Here is a 25,008-nt window from a genome sequence, read left to right as displayed (position 1 = left end):
CGGCTCCTTTCTCTCAGTCACTCGGCTCCTTTCTCTCAGTCACTCGGCGCCTTTCTCTCAGTCACTCTGCTCCTTTCTCTCAGTCACTCTGCCCTTTCTCTCAGTCACTCTGCCCTTTCTCTCAGTCACTCTGCACTTTCTCTCAGTCACTGCTCCTTTCTCTCAGTCACTCTGCACTTTCTCTCAGTCACTCTGCACTTTCTCTCAGTCACTCTCCTCCTTTCTCCCAGTCAATCTCCACCTTTCTCTCAGTCACTCTGCTCCTTTCTCTCAGTCACTGTGCTCCTTTCTCTCAGTCACTCTGCTCCTTTCTCCCAGTCACTCTCCTCCTTTCTCCCAGTCAATCTCCACCTATCTCTCAGTCACTCTGCTCCTTTCTCTCAGTCACTCTGCTCCTTTCTCTCAGTCACTCTGCTCCTTTCTCTCAGTCACTCTGCTCTTTTCTCTCAGTCACTCTGCTCCTTTCTCTCAGTCACTCTGCTCCTTTCTCTCAGTCACTCTGCTCTTTTCTCTCAGTCACTCTGCTCCTTTCTCTCAGTCACTCTGCTCCTTTCTCTCAGTCACTCGGCTCCTTTCTCTCAGTCACTCGGCGCCTTTCTCTCAGTCACTCTGCTCCTTTCTCTCAGTCACTCTGCACTTTCTCTCAGTCACTCTGCACTTTCTCTCAGTCACTCTGCTCCTTTCTCTCAGTCACTCTGCTCCTTTCTCTCAGTCACTCTGCTCTTTTCTCTCAGTCACTCTGCACTTTCTCTCAGTCACTCTGCTCCTTTCTCTCATTCACTCTGCTCCTTTCTCTCATTCACTCTGCTCCTTTCTCTCATTCACTCTGCTCCTTTCTCTCAGTCACTCTGCTCCTTTCTCTGTCACTCTGCTCCTTTCTCTGTCACTCTGCTCCTTTCTCTCAGTCACTCTGCTCCTTTCTCTCAGTCACTCTGCTCCTTTCTCTGTCACTCTGCTCCTTTCTCTCAGTCACTCTCCTCCTTTCTCCCCGTCACTCTCCTGCTTTCTCCCAGTCAATCTCCACCTTTCTCTCAGTCACTCTGTTCCTTTCTCTCAGTCACTCTGTTCCTTTCTCTCAGTCACTCTGCTCCTTTCTCTCAGTCACTCGGCTCCTTTCTCTCAGTCACTCGGCTCCTTTCTCTCAGTCACTCGGCTCCTTTCTCTCAGTCACTCGGCTCCTTTCTCTCAGTCACTCGGCTCCTTTCTCTCAGTCACTCTGCCCTTTCTCTCAGTCACTCTGCCCTTTCTCTCAGTCACTCTGCCCTTTCTCTCAGTCACTCTGCACTTTCTCTCAGTCACTGCTCCTTTCTCTCAGTCACTCTGCCCTTTCTCTCAGTCTCTCTGCCCTTTCTCTCAGTCACTCTGCCCTTTCTCTCAGTCACTCTGCACTTTCTCTCAGTCACTGCTCCTTTCTCTCAGTCACTCTGCACTTTCTCTCAGTCACTCTGCACTTTCTCTCAGTCACTCTGCACTTTCTCTCAGTCACTCTGCACTTTCTCTCAGTCACTCTGCTCCATTCTCTCAGTCACTCTGCTCCTTTCTCTCAGTCACTCTGCTCCTTTCTCTCAGTCACTCTGCTCTTTTCTCTCAGTCACTCTGCACTTTCTCTCAGTCACTCTGCTCCTTTCTCCCAGTCACTCTGCACTTTCATTCACTCTGCACTTTCTCTCAGTCACTCTGCTCCTTGCTCTGTCACTCTGCACTTTCTCTCAGTCACTTTGCTCCTTTCTCTCAGTCACTCTGCTCCTTTCTCTCAGTCACTCTGCTCCTTTCTCTCAGTCACTCTGCTCCTTTCTCTCATTCACTCTGCTCCTTTCTCTCATTCACTCTGCTCCTTTCTCTCATTCACTCTGCTCCTTTCTCTCATTCACTCTGCTCCTTTCTCTCATTCACTCTGCTCCTTTCTCTGTCACTCTGCTCCTTTCTCTGTCACTCTGCTCCTTTCTCTCAGTCACTCTCCTCCTTTCTCCCAGTCACTCTCCTCCTTTCTCCCAGTCAATCTCCACCTTTCTCTCAGTCACTCTGTTCCTTTCTCTCAGTCACTCTGCTGCTTTCTCCCAGTCAATCTCCACCTTTCTCTCAGTCACTCTGCTCCTTTCTCTCAGTCACTGTGCTCCTTTCTCTCAGTCACTGTGCTCCTTTCTCTCAGTCACTGTGCTCCTTTCTCTCAGTCACTGTGCTCCTTTCTCTCAGTCACTCTGCTCCTTTCTCCCAGTCACTCTCCTCCTTTCTCCCAGTCAATCTCCACCTATCTCTCAGTCACTCTGCTCTTTTCTCTCAGTCACTCTGCACTTTCTCTCAGTCACTCTGCACTTTCTCTCAGTCACTCTGCACTTTCTCTCAGTCACTCTGCTCCTTTCTCTCAGTCACTCGGCTCCTTTCTCTCAGTCACTCGGCTCCTTTCTCTCAGTCACTCGGCTCCTTTCTCTCAGTCACTCGGCTCCTTTCTCTCAGTCACTCGGCTCCTTTCTCTCAGTCACTCGGCGCCTTTCTCTCAGTCACTCTGCTCCTTTCTCTCAGTCACTCTGCCCTTTCTCTCAGTCACTCTGCCCTTTCTCTCAGTCACTCTGCCCTTTCTCTCAGTCACTCTGCACTTTCTCTCAGTCACTGCTCCTTTCTCTCAGTCACTCTGCACTTTCTCTCAGTCACTCTGCACTTTCTCTCAGTCACTCTCCTCCTTTCTCCCAGTCAATCTCCACCTTTCCCTCAGTCACTCTGCTCCTTTCTCTCAGTCACTGTGCTCCTTTCTCTCAGTCACTCTGCTCCTTTCTCCCAGTCACTCTCCTCCTTTCTCCCAGTCAATCTCCACCTATCTCTCAGTCACTCTGCTCCTTTCTCTCAGTCACTCTGCTCCTTTCTCTCAGTCACTCTGCACTTTCTCTCAGTCACTCTGCTCCTTTCTCCCAGTCACTCTGCACTTTCAGTCACTCTGCACTTTCTCTCAGTCACTCTGCTCCTTGCTCTGTCACTCTGCACTTTCTCTCAGTCACTTTGCTCCTTTCTCTCAGTCACTCTGCTCCTTTCTCTCAGTCACTCTGCTCCTTTCTCTCAGTCACTCTGCTCCTTTCTCTCAGTCACTCTGCTCCTTTCTCTCAGTCACTCTGCTCCTTTCTCTCATTCACTCTGCTCCTTTCTCTCATTCACTCTGCTCCTTTCTCTCATTCACTCTGCTCCTTTCTCTCAGTCACTCTGCTCCTTTCTCTGTCACTCTGCTCCTTTCTCTGTCACTCTGCTCCTTTCTCTCAGTCCCTCTCCTCCTTTCTCCCCGTCACTCTCCTCCTTTCTCCCAGTCAATCTCCACCTTTCTCTCAGTCACTCTGTTCCTTTCTCTCAGTCACTCTGCTGCTTTCTCCCAGTCAATCTCCACCTTTCTCTCAGTCACTCTGCTCCTTTCTCTCAGTCACTGTGCTCCTTTCTCTCAGTCACTGTGCTCCTTTCTCTCAGTCACTGTGCTCCTTTCTCTCAGTCACTGTGCTCCTTTCTCTCAGTCACTCTGCTCATTTCTCCCAGTCACTCTCCTCCTTTCTCCCAGTCAATCTCCACCTATCTCTCAGTCACTCTGCTCCTTTCTCTCAGTCACTCTGCTCCTTTCTCTCAGTCACTCTGCTCCTTTCTCTCAGTCACTCTGCTCCTTTCTCTCAGTCACTCGGCTCCTTTCTCTCAGTCACTCGGCTCCTTTCTCTCAGTCACTCTGCTCCTTTCTCTCAGTCACTCTGCTCCTTTCTCTCAGTCACTCTGCCCTTTCTCTCAGTCAATCTCCACCTATCTCTCAGTCACTCTGCTCCTTTCTCTCAGTCACTCTGCTCCTTTCTCTCAGTCACTCTGCTCCTTTCTCTCAGTCACTCTGCTCTTTTCTCTCAGTCACTCTGCACTTTCTGTCAGTCACTCTGCTCCTTTCTCCCAGTCACTCTGCACTTTCAGTCACTCTGCACTTTCTCTCAGTCACTCTGCTCCTTGCTCTGTCACTCTGCACTTTCTCTCAGTCACTTTGCTCCTTTCTCTCAGTCACTCTGCTCCTTTCTCTCAGTCACTCTGCTCCTTTCTCTCAGTCACTCTGCTCCTTTCTCTCAGTCACTCTGCTCCTTTCTCTCATTCACTCTGCTCCTTTCTCTCATTCACTCTGCTCCTTTCTCTCATTCACTCTGCTCCTTTCTCTCATTCACTCTGCTCCTTTCTCTCAGTCACTCTGCTCCTTTCTCTGTCACTCTGCTCCTTTCTCTGTCACTCTGCTCCTTTCTCTCAGTCACTCTCCTCCTTTCTCTCAGTCACTCTGCACTTTCTCTCAGTCACTCTGCACTTTCTCTCAGTCACTCTGCTCCTTTCTCTCAGTCACTCTGCTCCTTTCTCTCAGTCACTCTGCTCTTTTCTCTCAGTCACTCTGCACTTTCTCTCAGTCACTCTGCTCCTTTCTCTCATTCACTCTGCTCCTTTCTCTCATTCACTCTGCTCCTTTCTCTCATTCACTCTGCTCCTTTCTCTCAGTCACTCTGCTCCTTTCTCTGTCACTCTGCTCCTTTCTCTCAGTCACTCTGCTCCTTTCTCTCAGTCACTCTGCTCCTTTCTCTGTCACTCTGCTCCTTTCTCTCAGTCACTCTCCTCCTTTCTCCCCGTCACTCTCCTGCTTTCTCCCAGTCAATCTCCACCTTTCTCTCAGTCACTCTGTTCCTTTCTCTCAGTCACTCTGTTCCTTTCTCTCAGTCACTCTGCTCCTTTCTCTCAGTCACTCGGCTCCTTTCTCTCAGTCACTCGGCTCCTTTCTCTCAGTCACTCGGCTCCTTTCTCTCAGTCACTCGGCTCCTTTCTCTCAGTCACTCGGCTCCTTTCTCTCAGTCACTCTGCCCTTTCTCTCAGTCACTCTGCCCTTTCTCTCAGTCACTCTGCCCTTTCTCTCAGTCACTCTGCACTTTCTCTCAGTCACTGCTCCTTTCTCTCAGTCACTCTGCCCTTTCTCTCAGTCTCTCTGCCCTTTCTCTCAGTCACTCTGCCCTTTCTCTCAGTCACTCTGCACTTTCTCTCAGTCACTGCTCCTTTCTCTCAGTCACTCTGCACTTTCTCTCAGTCACTCTGCACTTTCTCTCAGTCACTCTGCACTTTCTCTCAGTCACTCTGCACTTTCTCTCAGTCACTCTGCTCCATTCTCTCAGTCACTCTGCTCCTTTCTCTCAGTCACTCTGCTCCTTTCTCTCAGTCACTCTGCTCTTTTCTCTCAGTCACTCTGCACTTTCTCTCAGTCACTCTGCTCCTTTCTCCCAGTCACTCTGCACTTTCATTCACTCTGCACTTTCTCTCAGTCACTCTGCTCCTTGCTCTGTCACTCTGCACTTTCTCTCAGTCACTTTGCTCCTTTCTCTCAGTCACTCTGCTCCTTTCTCTCAGTCACTCTGCTCCTTTCTCTCAGTCACTCTGCTCCTTTCTCTCATTCACTCTGCTCCTTTCTCTCATTCACTCTGCTCCTTTCTCTCATTCACTCTGCTCCTTTCTCTCATTCACTCTGCTCCTTTCTCTCATTCACTCTGCTCCTTTCTCTGTCACTCTGCTCCTTTCTCTGTCACTCTGCTCCTTTCTCTCAGTCACTCTCCTCCTTTCTCCCAGTCACTCTCCTCCTTTCTCCCAGTCAATCTCCACCTTTCTCTCAGTCACTCTGTTCCTTTCTCTCAGTCACTCTGCTGCTTTCTCCCAGTCAATCTCCACCTTTCTCTCAGTCACTCTGCTCCTTTCTCTCAGTCACTGTGCTCCTTTCTCTCAGTCACTGTGCTCCTTTCTCTCAGTCACTGTGCTCCTTTCTCTCAGTCACTGTGCTCCTTTCTCTCAGTCACTGTGCTCCTTTCTCCCAGTCACTCTCCTCCTTTCTCCCAGTCAATCTCCACCTATCTCTCAGTCACTCTGCTCTTTTCTCTCAGTCACTCTGCACTTTCTCTCAGTCACTCTGCTCCTTTCTCTCAGTCACTCTGCACTTTCTCTCAGTCACTCTGCTCCTTTCTCTCAGTCACTCGGCTCCTTTCTCTCAGTCACTCGGCTCCTTTCTCTCAGTCACTCGGCTCCTTTCTCTCAGTCACTCGGCTCCTTTCTCTCAGTCACTCGGCTCCTTTCTCTCAGTCACTCGGCGCCTTTCTCTCAGTCACTCTGCTCCTTTCTCTCAGTCACTCTGCCCTTTCTCTCAGTCACTCTGCCCTTTCTCTCAGTCACTCTGCCCTTTCTCTCAGTCACTCTGCACTTTCTCTCAGTCACTGCTCCTTTCTCTCAGTCACTCTGCACTTTCTCTCAGTCACTCTGCACTTTCTCTCAGTCACTCTCCTCCTTTCTCCCAGTCAATCTCCACCTTTCCCTCAGTCACTCTGCTCCTTTCTCTCAGTCACTGTGCTCCTTTCTCTCAGTCACTCTGCTCCTTTCTCCCAGTCACTCTCCTCCTTTCTCCCAGTCAATCTCCACCTATCTCTCAGTCACTCTGCTCCTTTCTCTCAGTCACTCTGCTCCTTTCTCTCAGTCACTCTGCACTTTCTCTCAGTCACTCTGCTCCTTTCTCCCAGTCACTCTGCACTTTCAGTCACTCTGCACTTTCTCTCAGTCACTCTGCTCCTTGCTCTGTCACTCTGCACTTTCTCTCAGTCACTTTGCTCCTTTCTCTCAGTCACTCTGCTCCTTTCTCTCAGTCACTCTGCTCCTTTCTCTCAGTCACTCTGCTCCTTTCTCTCAGTCACTCTGCTCCTTTCTCTCAGTCACTCTGCTCCTTTCTCTCATTCACTCTGCTCCTTTCTCTCATTCACTCTGCTCCTTTCTCTCATTCACTCTGCTCCTTTCTCTCAGTCACTCTGCTCCTTTCTCTGTCACTCTGCTCCTTTCTCTGTCACTCTGCTCCTTTCTCTCAGTCCCTCTCCTCCTTTCTCCCCGTCACTCTCCTCCTTTCTCCCAGTCAATCTCCACCTTTCTCTCAGTCACTCTGTTCCTTTCTCTCAGTCACTCTGCTGCTTTCTCCCAGTCAATCTCCACCTTTCTCTCAGTCACTCTGCTCCTTTCTCTCAGTCACTGTGCTCCTTTCTCTCAGTCACTGTGCTCCTTTCTCTCAGTCACTGTGCTCCTTTCTCTCAGTCACTGTGCTCCTTTCTCTCAGTCACTCTGCTCATTTCTCCCAGTCACTCTCCTCCTTTCTCCCAGTCAATCTCCACCTATCTCTCAGTCACTCTGCTCCTTTCTCTCAGTCACTCTGCTCCTTTCTCTCAGTCACTCTGCTCCTTTCTCTCAGTCACTCTGCTCCTTTCTCTCAGTCACTCGGCTCCTTTCTCTCAGTCACTCGGCTCCTTTCTCTCAGTCACTCTGCTCCTTTCTCTCAGTCACTCTGCTCCTTTCTCTCAGTCACTCTGCCCTTTCTCTCAGTCAATCTCCACCTATCTCTCAGTCACTCTGCTCCTTTCTCTCAGTCACTCTGCTCCTTTCTCTCAGTCACTCTGCTCCTTTCTCTCAGTCACTCTGCTCTTTTCTCTCAGTCACTCTGCACTTTCTGTCAGTCACTCTGCTCCTTTCTCCCAGTCACTCTGCACTTTCAGTCACTCTGCACTTTCTCTCAGTCACTCTGCTCCTTGCTCTGTCACTCTGCACTTTCTCTCAGTCACTTTGCTCCTTTCTCTCAGTCACTCTGCTCCTTTCTCTCAGTCACTCTGCTCCTTTCTCTCAGTCACTCTGCTCCTTTCTCTCAGTCACTCTGCTCCTTTCTCTCATTCACTCTGCTCCTTTCTCTCATTCACTCTGCTCCTTTCTCTCATTCACTCTGCTCCTTTCTCTCATTCACTCTGCTCCTTTCTCTCAGTCACTCTGCTCCTTTCTCTGTCACTCTGCTCCTTTCTCTGTCACTCTGCTCCTTTCTCTCAGTCACTCTCCTCCTTTCTCCCCGTCACTCTCCTCCTTTCTCCCAGTCAATCTCCACCTTTCTCTCAGTCACTCTGTTCCTTTCTCTCAGTCACTCTGCTGCTTTCTCCCAGTCAATCTCCACCTTTCTCTCAGTCACTCTGCTCCTTTCTCTCAGTCACTGTGCTCCTTTCTCTCAGTCACTGTGCTCCTTTCTCTCAGTCACTGTGCTCCTTTCTCTCAGTCACTGTGCTCCTTTCTCTCAGTCACTCTGCTCATTTCTCCCAGTCACTCTCCTCCTTTCTCCCAGTCAATCTCCACCTATCTCTCAGTCACTCTGCTCCTTTCTCTCAGTCACTCTGCTCCTTTCTCTCAGTCACTCTGCTCCTTTCTCTCAGTCACTCTGCTCCTTTCTCTCAGTCACTCTGCTCCTTTCTCTCAGTCACTCGGCTCCTTTCTCTCAGTCACTCGGCTCCTTTCTCTCAGTCACTCGGCTCCTTTCTCTCAGTCACTCTGCTCCTTTCTCTCAGTCACTCTGCTCCTTTCTCTCAGTCACTCTGCTCCTTTCTCTCAGTCACTCTGCCCTTTCTCTCAGTCACTCTGCACTTTCTCTCAGTCACTCTGCTCCATTCTCTCAGTCACTCTGCTCCTTTCTCTCAGTCACTCTGCTCTTTTCTCTCAGTCACTCTGCACTTTCTCTCAGTCACTCTGCTCCTTTCTCTCATTCACTCTGCTTCTTTCTCTCATTCACTCTGCTCCTTTCTCTCATTCACTCTGCTCCTTTCTCTCATTCACTCTGCTCCTTTCTCTCATTCACTCTGCTCCTTTCTCTCATTCACTCTGCTCCTTTCTCTCAGTCACTCTGCTCCTTTCTCCGTCACTCTGCTCCTTTCTCTCAGTCACTCTGCTCCTTTCTCTCAGTCACTCTGCTCCTTTCTCTGTCACTCTGCTCCTTTCTCTCAATCACTCTCCTCCTTTCTCCCCGTCACTCTCCTCCTTTCTCCCAGTCAATCTCCACCTTTCTCTCAGTCACTCTGTTCCTTTCTCTCAGTCACTCTGTTCCTTTCTCTCAGTCACTCTGCTCCTTTCTCTCAGTCACTCGGCTCCTTTCTCTCAGTCACTCGGCTCCTTTCTCTCAGTCACTCGGCTCCTTTCTCTCAGTCACTCGGCTCCTTTCTCTCAGTCACTCGGCGCCTTTCTCTCAGTCACTCTGCTCCTTTCTCTCAGTCACTCTGCCCTTTCTCTCAGTCACTCTGCCCTTTCTCTCAGTCACTCTGCCCTTTCTCTCAGTCACTCTGCCCTTTCTCTCAGTCACTCTGCACTTTCTCTCAGTCACTCTGCACTTTCTCTCAGTCACTCTGCACTTTCTCTCAGTCACTCTCCTCCTTTCTCCCAGTCAATCTCCACCTTTCTCTCAGTCACTCTGCTCCTTTCTCTCAGTCACTGTGCTCCTTTCTCTCAGTCACTCTACTCCTTTCTCCCAGTCACTCTCCTCCTTTCTCTCAGTCACTCTGCTCCTTTCTCTCAGTCACTCTGCTCCTTTCTCTCAGTCACTCTGCTCTTTTCTCTCAGTCACTCTGCTCCTTTCTCTCAGTCACTCTGCTCCTTTCTCTCAGTCACTCGGCTCCTTTCTCTCAGTCACTCGGCGCCTTTCTCTCAGTCACTCTGCTCCTTTCTCTCAGTCACTCTGCTCCTTTCTCTCAGTCACTCTGCTCCTTTCTCTCAGTCACTCTGCACTTTCTCTCAGTCACTCTGCACTTTCTCTCAGTCACTCTGCTCCTTTCTCTCAGTCACTCTGCTCCTTTCTCTCAGTCACTCTGCTCTTTTCTCTCAGTCACTCTGCACTTTCTCTCAGTCACTCTGCTCCTTTCTCTCATTCACTCTGCTCCTTTCTCTCATTCACTCTGCTCCTTTCTCTCATTCACTCTGCTCCTTTCTCTCAGTCACTCTGCTCCTTTCTCTGTCACTCTGCTCCTTTCTCTGTCACTCTGCTCCTTTCTCTCAGTCACTCTGCTCCTTTCTCTCAGTCACTCTGCTCCTTTCTCTGTCACTCTGCTCCTTTCTCTCAGTCACTCTCCTCCTTTCTCCCCGTCACTCTCCTGCTTTCTCCCAGTCAATCTCCACCTTTCTCTCAGTCACTCTGTTCCTTTCTCTCAGTCACTCTGTTCCTTTCTCTCAGTCACTCTGCTCCTTTCTCTCAGTCACTCGGCTCCTTTCTCTCAGTCACTCGGCTCCTTTCTCTCAGTCACTTGGCTCCTTTCTCTCAGTCACTCGGCTCCTTTCTCTCAGTCACTCTGCTCCTTTCTCTCAGTCACTCTGCCCTTTCTCTCAGTCACTCTGCCCTTTCTCTCAGTCACTCTGCCCTTTCTCTCAGTCACTCTGCACTTTCTCTCAGTCACTGCTCCTTTCTCTCAGTCACTCTGCACTTTCTCTCAGTCACTCTGCACTTTCTCTCAGTCACTCTGCACTTTCTCTCAGTCACTCTGCACTTTCTCTCAGTCACTCTGCTCCTTTCTCTCAGTCACTCTGCTCCTTTCTCTCAGTCACTCTGCTCCTTTCTCTCAGTCACTCTGCTCCTTTCTCTCAGTCACTCTGCTCTTTTCTCTCAGTCACTCTGCACTTTCTCTCAGTCACTCTGCTCCTTTCTCCCAGTCACTCTGCACTTTCAGTCACTCTGCACTTTCTCTCAGTCACTCTGCTCCTTGCTCTGTCACTCTGCTCCTTTCTCTCAGTCACTCTCCTCCTTTCTCCCAGTCACTCTCCTCCTTTCTCCCAGTCAATCTCCACCTTTCTCTCAGTCACTCTGTTCCTTTCTCTCAGTCACTCTGCTGCTTTCTCCCAGTCAATCTCCACCTTTCTCTCAGTCACTCTGCTCCTTTCTCTCAGTCACTCTGCTCCTTTCTCTCAGTCACTGTGCTCCTTTCTCTCAGTCACTGTGCTCCTTTCTCTCAGTCACTGTGCTCCTTTCTCTCAGTCACTGTGCTCCTTTCTCTCAGTCACTGTGCTCCTTTCTCTCAGTCACTCTGCTCCTTTCTCCCAGTCACTCTCCTCCTTTCTCCCAGTCAATCTCCACCTATCTCTCAGTCACTCTGCTCTTTTCTCTCAGTCACTCTGCACTTTCTCTCAGTCACTCTGCACTTTCTCTCAGTCACTCTGCTCCTTTCTCTCAGTCACTCTGCTCCTTTCTCTCAGTCACTCGGCTCCTTTCTCTCAGTCACTCGGCTCCTTTCTCTCAGTCACTCGGCTCCTTTCTCTCAGTCACTCGGCTCCTTTCTCTCAGTCACTCGGCGCCTTTCTCTCAGTCACTCTGCTCCTTTCTCTCAGTCACTCTGCCCTTTCTCTCAGTCACTCTGCCCTTTCTCTCAGTCACTCTGCCCTTTCTCTCAGTCACTCTGCACTTTCTCTCAGTCACTGCTCCTTTCTCTCAGTCACTCTGCACTTTCTCTCAGTCACTCTGCACTTTCTCTCAGTCACTCTCCTCCTTTCTCCCAGTCAATCTCCACCTTTCTCTCAGTCACTCTGCTCCTTTCTCTCAGTCACTGTGCTCCTTTCTCTCAGTCACTCTGCTCCTTTCTCCCAGTCACTCTCCTCCTTTCTCCCAGTCAATCTCCACCTATCTCTCAGTCACTCTGCTCCTTTCTCTCAGTCACTCTGCTCCTTTCTCTCAGTCACTCTGCTCCTTTCTCTCAGTCACTCTGCTCTTTTCTCTCAGTCACTCTGCTCTTTTCTCTCAGTCACTCTGCACTTTCTCTCAGTCACTCTGCACTTTCAGTCACTCTGCACTTTCTCTCAGTCACTCTGCTCCTTGCTCTGTCACTCTGCACTTTCTCTCAGTCACTTTGCTCCTTTCTCTCAGTCACTCTGCTCCTTTCTCTCAGTCACTCTGCTCCTTTCTCTCAGTCACTCTGCTCCTTTCTCTCAGTCACTCTGCTCCTTTCTCTCATTCACTCTGCTCCTTTCTCTCAGTCACTCTGCTCCTTTCTCTCAGTCACTCTGCTCCTTTCTCTGTCACTCTGCTCCTTTCTCTGTCACTCTGCTCCTTTCTCTCAGTCACTCTCCTCCTTTCTCCCCGTCACTCTCCTCCTTTCTCCCAGTCAATCTCCACCTTTCTCTCAGTCACTCTGTTCCTTTCTCTCAGTCACTCTGCTGCTTTCTCCCAGTCAATCTCCACCTTTCTCTCAGTCACTCTGCTCCTTTCTCTCAGTCACTGTGCTCCTTTCTCTCAGTCACTGTGCTCCTTTCTCTCAGTCACTGTGCTCCTTTCTCTCAGTCACTGTGCTCCTTTCTCTCAGTCACTGTGCTCCTTTCTCTCAGTCACTCTCCTCCTTTCTCCCAGTCAATCTCCACCTATCTCTCAGTCACTCTGCTCTTTTCTCTCAGTCACTCTGCTCTTTTCTCTCAGTCACTCTGCTCCTTTCTCTCAGTCACTCTGCTCCTTTCTCTCAGTCACTCTGCTCTTTTCTCTCAGTCACTCTGCTCCTTTCTCTCAGTCACTCGGCTCCTTTCTCTCAGTCACTCGGCTCCTTTCTCTCAGTCACTCGGCGCCTTTCTCTCAGTCACTCTGCTCCTATCTCTCAGTCACTCTGCCCTTTCTCTCAGTCACTCTGCACTTTCTCTCAGTCACTGCTCCTTTCTCTCAGTCACTCTGCACTTTCTCTCTGTCACTCTGCTCCTTTCTCTCACTCACTCTGCTCTTTTCTCTCAGTCACTCTGCACTTTCTCTCAGTCACTCTGCACTTTCTCTCAGTCACTCTGCTCCTTTCTCTCAGTCACTCTGCACTTTCTCTCAGTCACTCTGCACTTTCTCTCAGTCACTCTGCACTTTCTCTCAGTCACTCTGCACTTTCTCTCAGTCACTCTGCACTTTCTCTCAGTCACTCTGCTCCTTTCTCTCAGTCACTCTGCTCTTTTATCTCAGTCAATCAGCTCCTTTCTCTGAGTCACTCTGCACTTTCTCTCAGTCACTCTGCTCCTTTCTCTCTGTCACTCTGCTCCTTTCTCTCACTCACTCTGCTCTTTTCTCTCAGTCACTCTGCTCTTTTCTCTCAGTCACTCTGCACTTTCTCTCAGTCACTCTGCTCCTTTCTCTCATTCACTCTGCTTCTTTCTCTCATTCACTCTGCTCCTTTCTCTCATTCACTCTGCTCCTTTCTCTCATTCACTCTGCTCCTTTCTCTCATTCACTCTGCTCCTTTCTCTCATTCACTCTGCTCCTTTCTCTCAGTCACTCTGCTCCTTTCTCCGTCACTCTGCTCCTTTCTCTCAGTCACTCTGCTCCTTTCTCTCAGTCACTCTGCTCCTTTCTCTGTCACTCTGCTCCTTTCTCTCAATCACTCTCCTCCTTTCTCCCCGTCACTCTCCTCCTTTCTCCCAGTCAATCTCCACCTTTCTCTCAGTCACTCTGTTCCTTTCTCTCAGTCACTCTGTTCCTTTCTCTCAGTCACTCTGCTCCTTTCTCTCAGTCACTCGGCTCCTTTCTCTCAGTCACTCGGCTCCTTTCTCTCAGTCACTCTGCACTTTCTCTCAGTCACTCTGCACTTTCTCTCAGTCACTCTGCACTTTCTCTCAGTCACTCTCCTCCTTTCTCCCAGTCAATCTCCACCTTTCTCTCAGTCACTCTGCTCCTTTCTCTCAGTCACTGTGCTCCTTTCTCTCAGTCACTCTACTCCTTTCTCCCAGTCACTCTCCTCCTTTCTCTCAGTCACTCTGCTCCTTTCTCTCAGTCACTCTGCTCCTTTCTCTCAGTCACTCTGCTCTTTTCTCTCAGTCACTCTGCTCCTTTCTCTCAGTCACTCTGCTCTTTTCTCTCAGTCACTCGGCTCCTTTCTCTCAGTCACTCGGCGCCTTTCTCTCAGTCACTCTGCTCCTTTCTCTCAGTCACTCTGCTCCTTTCTCTCAGTCACTCTGCTCCTTTCTCTCAGTCACTCTGCACTTTCTCTCAGTCACTCTGCACTTTCTCTCAGTCACTCTGCTCCTTTCTCTCAGTCACTCTGCTCCTTTCTCTCAGTCACTCTGCTCTTTTCTCTCAGTCACTCTGCACTTTCTCTCAGTCACTCTGCTCCTTTCTCTCATTCACTCTGCTCCTTTCTCTCATTCACTCTGCTCCTTTCTCTCATTCACTCTGCTCCTTTCTCTCAGTCACTCTGCTCCTTTCTCTGTCACTCTGCTCCTTTCTCTGTCACTCTGCTCCTTTCTCTCAGTCACTCTGCTCCTTTCTCTCAGTCACTCTGCTCCTTTCTCTGTCACTCTGCTCCTTTCTCTCAGTCACTCTCCTCCTTTCTCCCCGTCACTCTCCTGCTTTCTCCCAGTCAATCTCCACCTTTCTCTCAGTCACTCTGTTCCTTTCTCTCAGTCACTCTGTTCCTTTCTCTCAGTCACTCTGCTCCTTTCTCTCAGTCACTCGGCTCCTTTCTCTCAGTCACTCGGCTCCTTTCTCTCAGTCACTCGGCTCCTTTCTCTCAGTCACTCTGCTCCTTTCTCTCAGTCACTCTGCCCTTTCTCTCAGTCACTCTGCCCTTTCTCTCAGTCACTCTGCCCTTTCTCTCAGTCACTCTGCACTTTCTCTCAGTCACTGCTCCTTTCTCTCAGTCACTCTGCACTTTCTCTCAGTCACTCTGCACTTTCTCTCAGTCACTCTGCACTTTCTCTCAGTCACTCTGCACTTTCTCTCAGTCACTCTGCTCCATTCTCTCAGTCACTCTGCTCCTTTCTCTCAGTCACTCTGCTCCTTTCTCTCAGTCACTCTGCTCTTTTCTCTCAGTCACTCTGCACTTTCTCTCAGTCACTCTGCTCCTTTCTCCCAGTCACTCTGCACTTTCAGTCACTCTGCACTTTCTCTCAGTCACTCTGCTCCTTGCTCTGTCACTCTGCTCCTTTCTCTCAGTCACTCTCCTCCTTTCTCCCAGTCACTCTCCTCCTTTCTCCCAGTCAATCTCCACCTTTCTCTCAGTCACTCTGTTCCTTTCTCTCAGTCACTCTGCTGCTTTCTCCCATTCAATCTCCACCTTTCTCTCAGTCACTCTGCTCCTTTCTCTCAGTCACTCTGCTCCTTTCTCTCAGTCACTGTGCTCCTTTCTCTCAGTCACTGTGCTCCTTTCTCTCAGTCACTGTGCTCCTTTCTCTCAGTCACTGTGCTCCTTTCTCTCAGTCACTGTGCTCCTTTCTCTCAGTCACTGTGCTCCTTTCTCTCAGTCACTCTGCTCCTTTCTCCCAGTCACTCTCCTCCTTTCTCCCAGTCAATCTCCACCTATCTCTCAGTCACTCTGCTCTTTTCTCTCAGTCACTCTGCACTTTCTCTCAGTCACTCTGCACTTTCTCTCAGTCACTCTGCTCCTTTCTCTCAGTCACTCTGCTCCTTTCTCTCAGTCACTCGGCTCCTTTCTCTCAGTCACTCGGCTCCTTTCTCTCAGTCACTCGGCTCCTTTCTCTCAGTCACTCGGCTCCTTTCTCTCAGTCACTCGGCGCCTTTCTCTCAGTCACTCTGCTCCTTTCTCTCAGTCACTCTGCCCTTTCTCTCAGTCACTCTGCCCTTTCTCTCAGTCACTCTGCCCTTTCTCTCAGTCACTCTGCACTTTCTCTCAGTCACTGCTCCTTTCTCTCAGTCACTCTGCACTTTCTCTCAGTCACTCTGCACTTTCTCTCAGTCACTCTCCTCCTTTCTCCCAGTCAATCTCCACCTTTCTCTCAGTCACTCTGCTCCTTTCTCTCAGTCACTGTGCTCCTTTCTCTCAGTCACTCTGCTCCTTTCTCCCAGTCACTCTCCTCCTTTCTCCCAGTCAATCTCCACCTATCTCTCAGTCACTCTGCTCCTTTCTCTCAGTCACTCTGCTCCTTTCTCTCAGTCACTCTGCTCCTTTCTCTCAGTCACTCTGCTCTTTTCTCTCAGTCACTCTGCTCTTTTCTCTCAGTCACTCTGCACTTTCTCTCAGTCACTCTGCACTTTCAGTCACTCTGCACTTTCTCTCAGTCACTCTGCTCCTTGCTCTGTCACTCTGCACTTTCTCTCATTCACTTTGCTCCTTTCTCTCAGTCACTCTGCTCCTTTCTCTCAGTCACTCTGCTCCTTTCTCTCAGTCACTCTGCTCCTTTCTCTCAGTCACTCTGCTCCTTTCTCTCATTCACTCTGCTCCTTTCTCTCATTCACTCTGCTCCTTTCTCTCAGTCACTCTGCTCCTTTCTCTGTCACTCTGCTCCTTTCTCTGTCACTCTGCTCCTTTCTCTCAGTCACTCTCCTCCTTTCTCCCCGTCACTCTCCTCCTTTCTCCCAGTCAATCTCCACCTTTCTCTCAGTCACTCTGTTCCTTTCTCTCAGTCACTCTGCTGCTTTCTCCCAGTCAATCTCCACCTTTCTCTCAGTCACTCTGCTCCTTTCTCTCAGTCACTGTGCTCCTTTCTCTCAGTCACTGTGCTCCTTTCTCTCAGTCACTGTGCTCCTTTCTCTCAGTCACTGTGCTCCTTTCTCTCAGTCACTGTGCTCCTTTCTCTCAGTCACTCTCCTCCTTTCTCCCAGTCAATCTCCACCTATCTCTCAGTCACTCTGCTCTTTTCTCTCAGTCACTCTGCTCTTTTCTCTCAGTCACTCTGCTCCTTTCTCTCAGTCACTCTGCTCCTTTCTCTCAGTCACTCTGCTCTTTTCTCTCAGTCACTCTGCTCCTTTCTCTCAGTCACTCGGCTCCTTTCTCTCAGTCACTCGGCTCCTTTCTCTCAGTCACTCGGCGCCTTTCTCTCAGTCACTCTGCTCCTATCTCTCAGTCACTCTGCCCTTTCTCTCAGTCACTCTGCACTTTCTCTCAGTCACTGCTCCTTTCTCTCAGTCACTCTGCACTTTCTCTCTGTCACTCTGCTCCTTTCTCTCACTCACTCTGCTCTTTTCTCTCAGTCACTCTGCACTTTCTCTCAGTCACTCTGCACTTTCTCTCAGTCACTCTGCTCCTTTCTCTCAGTCACTCTGCACTTTCTCTCAGTCACTCTGCACTTTCTCTCAGTCACTCTGCACTTTCTCTCAGTCACTCTGCACTTTCTCTCAGTCACTCTGCACTTTCTCTCAGTCACTCTGCACTTTCTCTCAGTCACTCTGCTCCTTTCTCTCAGTCACTCTGCTCTTTTATCTCAGTCAATCAGCTCCTTTCTCTGAGTCACTCTGCACTTTCTCTCAGTCACTCTGCTCCTTTCTCTCTGTCACTCTGCTCCTTTCTCTCACTCACTCTGCTCTTTTCTCTCAGTCACTCTGCACTTTCTCTCAGTCACTCTGCTCCTTTCTCTCAGTCACTCTGCACTTTCTCTCAGTCACTCTGCACTTTCTCTCAGTCACTCTGCACTTTCTCTCAGTCACTCTGCACTTTCTCTCAGTCACTCTGCTCCTTTCTCTCAGTCACTCTGCACTTTCTCTCAGTCACTCTGCTCCTTTCTCTCAGTCACTCTGCACTTTCTCTCAGTCACTCTGCTCCTTTCTCTCAGTCACTCTGCTCCTTTCTCTCAGTCACTCTGCTCCTTTCTCTCAGTCACTGCGCCATTGCTCGGTCACTCTGTGCTGTTCGGTTTTGCTCGAAACCTCTTTTTAAAATGATGTTGTTACTGGGAAGATTTTGCTGATCGATAGAAGCAGCACCCGTGCTTGAAAGTGGATGATGTTTTGGTTTTGAGATCAGTTTTAGAATCCAGCGCCTCTCAGGAGGAGAGTCTGTGTGATATTCCCGTCTCCCAGTGAGACAGCCAGTCCTTGCAATCGCAACTGGTTTGTTGCTTTATGTGTGAGGTCATGTGAATGCACAGACTTTAATTTATGCAGGATACAAACTCAGATTCCAGTTAGAAAATTAAGAGCTTTCATTTCTATATTGTCTTTCACACTCTCATGACCTTAAAGCACTTCACAGCCAAATTAATATTTTTGAGTTGTTGTCATGCAGGAAGTATGTACAGACAGTGTGTTGTCCCATGATGCGTCCTACCATGTTCTGTGCCTTAAGTCTTTGCAACAGCTGTCCCTCGAAGAAGACATCTGCACTGTGAGACTGCATTTAATGCTTAGTGGTGCAGTAAAGTCCATATGCTGCTTGTGGAGAGCAGCAGTCTATGCTGAGCCTTCGAGTTCCTGCAGAAATAGAGGGATCGATTTTATGGATGCCCACTATTGCTGGGGAGCTTCAGAGGGTAGCACGTATGGTTGAAAATAATGGGCAGTGCACCTGCAGTATCCTGGCACGTAAGGGCGATAGACCAGCCTGTCTATCCCCTTTGACCCCCGATTCCCCCTCTGGAGAGACGGTGGCGTGATAATGTCATTGGACTAGTAATCCAGAGGCCCAGGATAATGCCCTGGGGTCACGGGTTCATATCCACCATGGCAGCTGGTGGAATTTAAATTCAATTAATTAATAAAAATCTGGAATTGAAAGCTGGTCTCAGTAATGCTGCCCTGAAACTATCATCGATTGTCTTCAAAACCCATCTGGTTCACTAATGCCCTTTAGGGAAGGAAACCTGCTGTCCTTACCTGATCTGGCCTACATGTGACTGCAGACCCACAGCAATGTGGTTAAGTCTTAACTGCCCTCTGAAATAGCCTAGCAAGTCACTCAGTTGTCAAGGGCAATTAGGGATGGGCAACAAATGATGGCCTTACCAGCGATGTCCACATCCCTTGAAAGAATAAAAAAGAATTTGTAGAATGAACCCTAACATCTTTGTACAGGTCTGTTTAACAATGGTTATCTAATGGACATTTCAGCTGAAAATGGCAGCTGTGTTATCACAATTGCAATTTGGACTTCCCTCTTCATTTGTTCTGGGGTGTGGGTGATGTTGGCAAAATTGCTTGTATTGTCTCCCTAATTGCTGTGGCAGTTCGGCAACTTCACAGAGTTATAAGAGTCAACCACACAGTGTGGGCTAGAGTTAGGTGTAGGCCAGACCGAGTAGGAGCAGGACTGGAATCATGTGCAGGTCACAGCGAGTAAGCAGGTTCCTTTCCCTGTACATACTGCAAATTCTGACCTGTTTCTCAAACCCTCCCCCTTGGACTGTGAGACTCTGCTGGAAAATTATTGTCTAGATATCCAGTTTTAGAGTGTCACTTACAATTCACCTGCTTTTGTCATTATATTTATATGATCCTCTCTGACAGAGCCTAACCTTGGATACAATGGGGCTGCCTTCCTGCAGGACTCCAAAAATAAGTTTTAATTCTGGTAGAATCTTTTCCAAGTGGGGAGTGAGGTTGGTGCAGGAGCGGTGAGAGAGCTTACTGCCCAGCCCAGAGTGCACAGGCTTTATTCACAAGGTTGTTTGACAATATGGGGGTAATGTTAACCGAACTCTCCAGGTGGGAATCCTTTGGGACCAGGTGGGAGGCCAGTTTTACACCTGGTCCAGTATAACTCCCCACTGACTTCAATGCAGATTAAAATAGAACGGGGACTGGGAGTAACTCCAGCGCCGCTCCTGATCCCATCGGTTTCCCAATAATCAGTTCAGGATTGTTAGAATCCATTGGCCGCGTTTATATTGAGTGTGTCGTTTCTTGTCTCTGCTGTTAGGTGGAACATCTCGTGGTAGCGTTCCAAATGTGGGGTCTGGGAGAAGGGAGAGGTGAGAGTGGTGGATTAATCCTGTGACAGCGCACCTTCAGTCAGCCAATCTGGGGGCGTTGTTGTCAGAAGGCTGGATCGTTCCCACCTCCCTCCTGAATGAAGCTGAGTAGAGATGAGCGCCTGGTGCATGGGTACCTTGTAGGGCAATGTGGGGGGTGAGGAGTGAGGGGAATGGAGAAGTTTTGAGGGGTTTTGCTGTTCACGCTTGATGTTTGGTGCCATTGATCTTTAAAGTGTAAAGATATTGTTGGTGAAGGTGATGTAAAATGCTGAGATAGGAAGAGGGATGTGTTGGTTATGATGGGGAGAGGGGTGGAGGATATAATCGGTACCCTTTGCTCTTTGCACACAGACTGGCCCAGTCAGGCTCTTCGTCCCTTACAAAAGGCGCAAAAAAGAAAATGAACAAAGTACGACCCCAGTCAAGAAGGAATCTCCCAAGAACATCACTTTACTGCCTGCGGCAACTGGAACAACCTGTACGTCACAAGACACCGTAAAAGCCTCTGACTGTCATCCCGGGTGCAGTAGGGGGTGGGGGGCGTTGCTGGGGGGCTTATAGGCTCTAGAAATTCCCATGAGGAACAGCACTTGGGAGAGGCAGTTGAGTTGTCAGCTTCCATGTAACTGTAGTCCAGTCAGGGTGTGTGCCTTCAGGAGAGGAGGGCTGATATCTTCAGCACGCATTGCAGTCCAGCAATTGTCAGCCTCGGTAAGCGGTGGAATGTATCTGCAGACTGAGCTTGAGTTCTGGACTAATGCATGTAAAATATTCTCTACGGAACTATGCAACTTTATTTATTTAATTATCTATTTATTTATTTAGAGATACAGCACTGAAACAGGCCCTTCGGCCCACCGAGTCTGTGCCGACCAACAACCACCCATTTATACTAACCCTACAGTAATCCCATATTCCCTACCACCTACCTATACTAGGGGAAATTTAGAATGGCCAATTTACCTATCACCTGCAAGTCTTTGGCTGTGGGAGGAAACCGGAGCACCCGGCGAAAACCCACACGGTCACAGGGAGAACTTGCAAACACCGCACAGGCAGTACCCAGAATCGAACCCGGGTCTCTGGAGCTGTGACGCGGCAGTGCTAACCATTGTGCCACTGTGCCACCCTAAAAATAATTTACTTTTCCCCTCTCTCTGCTCCCTTCTCTGTCTTGTTGTCCAAAGGTGGAGAGACATGTTCCTGTGAAAATGAGGGGTAGAAATGGCAAGATTAGGGAACCATGGATGACAGGTGAAATTGTGAGACTAGCTAAGAGGAAAAAGGAAGCACACATAAGGTCTAGGCGGCTGAAGAAAGACGAAGCTTTGAAAGAATATCGGGATTGTAGGCGCAATCTGAAACGAATTAAGAGGGCTAAAAGGGGTCATGAAATATCTTTAACTAACAGGGTTAAGGAAAATCCCAAAGCCTTTTATTCATATATAAGGAGCAAGAGGGTAACTAGAGAAAGGATTGGCCCACTCAAGGACAAAGGAGGAAAGTTATGCGTGGAGTCAGAGAAAATGGGTGAGATTCTAAACGAGTACTTTGCATCGGTATTCACCGAGGAGAGGGACATGACGGATGTTGAGGTTCGGGACAGATGTTTGATTACTCTAGGTCAAGTCGGCATAAGGAGGGAGGAAGTGTTGGGTATTCTAAAAGGCATTAAGGTGGACAAGTCCCCAGGTCCGGATGGGATCTATCCCAGGTTACTGTGGGAAGCGAGAGAGGAAATAGTTGGGGCCTTAACAGATATCTTTGCAACATCCTTAAACACGGGTGAGGCCCCGGAGGACTGGAGAATTGCTAATGTTGTCCCCTTGCTTAAGAAGGGTAGCAGGGAAAATCCAGGTAATTATAGACCGGTGAGCCTGACGTCAGTGGTAGGGAAGCTGCTGGAGAAGATACTGAGGGATAGGATCTATTCCCATCTGGAAGAAAATGGGCTTATCAGTGACAGGCAACATGGTTTTGTGCAGGGAGGGTCATGTCTTACCAACTTAATAGAATTCTTTGAGGAAGTGACAAAGTTGATTGATGAGGGAAGGGCTGTAGATGTCATATGCATGGACTTCAGTAAGGCGTTTGATAAGGTTCCCCATGGTAGGCTGATGGAGAAAGTGAAGGCGCATGGGGTCCAAGGTGTGCTAGCTAGATGGATAAAGAACTGGCTGGGCAACAGGAGACAGAGAGTAGCAGTGGAAGGGAGTTTCTCAAAATGGAGACGTGTGACCAGTGGTGTTCCACAGGGATCCGTGCTGGGACCACTGTTGTTTGTGATATACATAAATGATTTGGAGGAAAGTATAGGTGGTCTGATTAGCAAGTTTGCAGACGACACTAAGATTGGTGGAGTAGCAGATACTGAAGGGGACTGTCAGAGAATACAGCAGAATATAGATAGACTGGAGAGTTGGGCAGAGAAATGGCAGATGGAGTTCAATCAGGGCAAATGCGAGGTGATGCATTTTGGAAGATCCAATTCAAGAGTGAACTGTACAGTAAATGGAAAAGTCCTGGGGAAAATTGATGTACAGAGAGATTTGGGTGTTCAGGTCCATTGTTCCCTGAAGGTGGCAACGCAGGTCAATAGAGTGGTCAAGAAGGCATACGGCATGCTTTCCTTCATCGGACGGGGTATTGAGTACAAGAGTTGGCAGGTCATGTTACAGTTGTATAGGACTTTGGTTCGGCCACATTTGGAATACTGCGTGCAGTTCTGGTCGCCACATTATCAAAAGGATGTGGATGCTTTGGAGAGGGTGCAGAGGAGGTTCACCAGGATGTTGCCTGGTATGGAGGGCGCTAGCTATGAAGAGAGGTTGAGTAGATTAGGATTATTTTCATTAGAAAGACGGAGGTTGAGGGGGGACCTGATTGAGGTGTACAAAATCATGAGAGGTATAGACAGGGTGGATAGCAAGAAGCTTTTTCCCAGAGTGGGGGATTCAATTACAAGGGGACACGAGTTCAAAGTGAGAGGGGAAAAGTTTAGGGGGGATATGCGTGGAAAGTTCTTTACGCAGAGGGTGGTGGGTGCATGGAACGCATTACCAGCGGAGTTGGTAGACGCGGGCACGATAGCGTCTTTTAAGATGTATCTAGACAGATACATGAATGGGCAGGAAGTAAAGAGATACAGACCCTTAGAAAATAGGCGACAGGTTTAGATTGAGGATTTGGATCGGCGTAGGCTTGGAGGGCCGAAGGGCCTGTTCCTGTGCTGTAATTTTCTTTGTTCTTTGTTCTTTTGTTCTTTTGATGAAGTGTAATCTCCTGGTGCCATTCCTCATGTCTGACCCCAGACAGTGCATGTTGGTTGCAGGGGCAGACAAGTCTCATTCTGTCCTCGCTGACCTACATTGGCTCTCAATCCACCAATGGCTCAGTTTTAAAATTCTCATCCTTGTTTACAAGTGACTTAGTGGCCTCGCCCCTTCTCTCTATAACCGTCTCCAGCTCTACAACCCTGTCAAATCTCTGCGCTCCTCTAATTTCGGCCTCTTGAGCATCCCAATTTTTTCAGCTGCCTGGGCCAATAGCTTTGGAATTCCCTCCCTAAACTTCTCTTTGTCTCTCTCTACCTCTCTTTCCCCCTTTAAGACTCTACTTAAAACTTACCTCTGCCCTAGCCATTGGTCATCTGCCCTAATATCATCTTATGTGGCTCAGTGTCAAATGTTGTCTGATTATCCTCCTGTGAGGTGGCTTGGGATATTATACTACATTAAAGGCGCTATATAAATGCAAGTTGTCTTTGTTGTTGAATATGGATCAGGAACAGAATCTCTCACTTTCCAGACTCAAGATTGCTGAGCCCAATTTATTACAATTCCCATTTCCATACCAGCCGAGACACTAACTTCACACTAGCCAAACCCCTCCTTGTCCAAATGGATTGTAACCTGGTCAGATAGGCTGTTGGCACTCACTGTGTTGGGGTGCTGCCTGAGGATAGCTGTGTGGTAGAGATATTGAGGGGTGTTGGTGGATGTGGAAGTATGATTTGGCTTGGTGTCATTGTTGGGAGAAAAGAGGAGCAAATTATTGATACATTTTCATATTAACCTTAGAAATGATCAGGTCTGCATCAAGCTGTAGTTAATTACTGTTAAACCCACTTAGCAACTGGGATCGTTAGAGATTGTATTCTAACAGTTTATAGAGATTGTTGAAAATTCTGTGCTTTAAAATATTTAACTGATTTATTTCCAGTTACAGTGACACCAGCTGGCCAGATCACTCCCTCTGATACGCTGGCCTTTGATCGAACGTCCACTGCAGATGCCACTGCCATTATTTCAGATAGTGCGGCGCAGGGAGATGTTTTCACCAATACCACAGGTAAATAACACTGCTTGCTCCACACTGTCACCAGAGATGTGATTTAAGATGAGAAAAGGCCGGTTAGCCCAATATGATTGACCTTTACTAGCCCCAGCATCCATCTTGCCCAGGTTGGTGTCCAGTTCACCCTGTCCACTGCCCAGCATTCCCAGACTAGGATCCAGCTGTAGCCTGTTCTCTGGGGTGTGGGTGACACTTGCTGTCCTTGGATTTCTGATCCTTCTGGTGCCATTTTGGGGTTTGAAGTGATGATCTCTGGATTGCCTGTCCAGTACAGTAAACATGAGGCTACTGTGCCCCTAATGTCTTCAGTTCCACTATCTCACTGCCTTCCATGACCTTGTGTAAAATAATGCACCAGCCTGACTGAGCTTCTGGGTTCAGTTAATCTGCCTCAGTTTGATTGCCCTTAGCCAATTCCTATCTAAACCAGAGAGCTTACCCAATCTTTCTTTAAGGTTTCTCTGTCTTGAGCTGCTGGGGTGTGAAATGGATTGTTTGTGAGTTGGTTTACTGCTTCCCTATTCACTCCTCATTTCTATCATTGTGCCCTGAAAGCTATGACTCACACTGAGGTCGTGCTCCTCCTGGCCCTTTCCCCAGGTGGGTGTTCTTCATGTGACCTCAGCAGTGAGGGTCAGCAGGCCATTTCACTTCAGAAGACATTGCGACCAAGGTGTTGCCTGATGTCCACACACAAGTATTTTCCAGCAGCGGTCACTGGATAATGAGGGACAGGAACGCTGATTGATTTTTTTTACCTCTGGAGCCTGGGGACACACGCTTTAGCACCTCCACTGCAGCTCTGGGAACATTGCACAACCCAGGGATGGAGCCAGAGGCTTTCTGCTCTATACAGTTCAGTACTACACTTCGCAGTGTGCTTGTATGCTGGTTCAATTAGAATCCATAAATACATTTATAGATTAATTAATATGAAAGGCAGCTGGTTTAACATGTACATATCTAAGTATTTGTAGGGAGTGTTTTCCTTTTCTGTACTAGCATTAGCTGAAGGAGATGGGGTGCAGTTGGAGTGGTCTGCTGTACTGGAACATCTGTACTCTAGTTTCTACAGTAAAACAGCAGCAGCAGCTAGGTCTTTATCAGAGATAACTTTGGTAAAAAGCTTTTGAGAGAGCTGTTGTTTACTGAACAAGAGGGAGCAGGTGTGCCAAATCCTGCACTTTAGCTCAAGTTAGCAGTTGCTAACAGTTGTCAGGA

The 25,008-nt window shown here is 48.7% G+C and overlaps 1 protein-coding gene across 3 annotated transcripts in view; it reads left to right on the top strand.

Annotated features, from left to right (window-relative positions):
• LOC137377219 (deformed epidermal autoregulatory factor 1 homolog) overlaps positions 1–25,008 on the top strand; it is a 322,407-nt gene that overhangs the window by 207,940 nt on the left and 89,459 nt on the right. For all 3 annotated transcript variants that reach the window (XM_068046757.1, XM_068046756.1, XM_068046755.1), the window contains exons 7-8: positions 19,783–19,909; positions 23,653–23,781. In XM_068046757.1, coding sequence (XP_067902858.1) covers positions 19,783–19,909; positions 23,653–23,781 — 256 coding nt within the window. The remainder of the gene's footprint in view (positions 1–19,782; positions 19,910–23,652; positions 23,782–25,008) is intronic.

The sequence above is a fragment of the Heterodontus francisci genome, chromosome 14, assembly GCF_036365525.1.
Source record: "Heterodontus francisci isolate sHetFra1 chromosome 14, sHetFra1.hap1, whole genome shotgun sequence".
Lineage (NCBI taxonomy): Eukaryota > Metazoa > Chordata > Chondrichthyes > Heterodontiformes > Heterodontidae > Heterodontus > Heterodontus francisci.
Note: the sequence above shows the minus strand (reverse complement) of the source record. Positions and strands in the feature narration are given on the sequence as shown.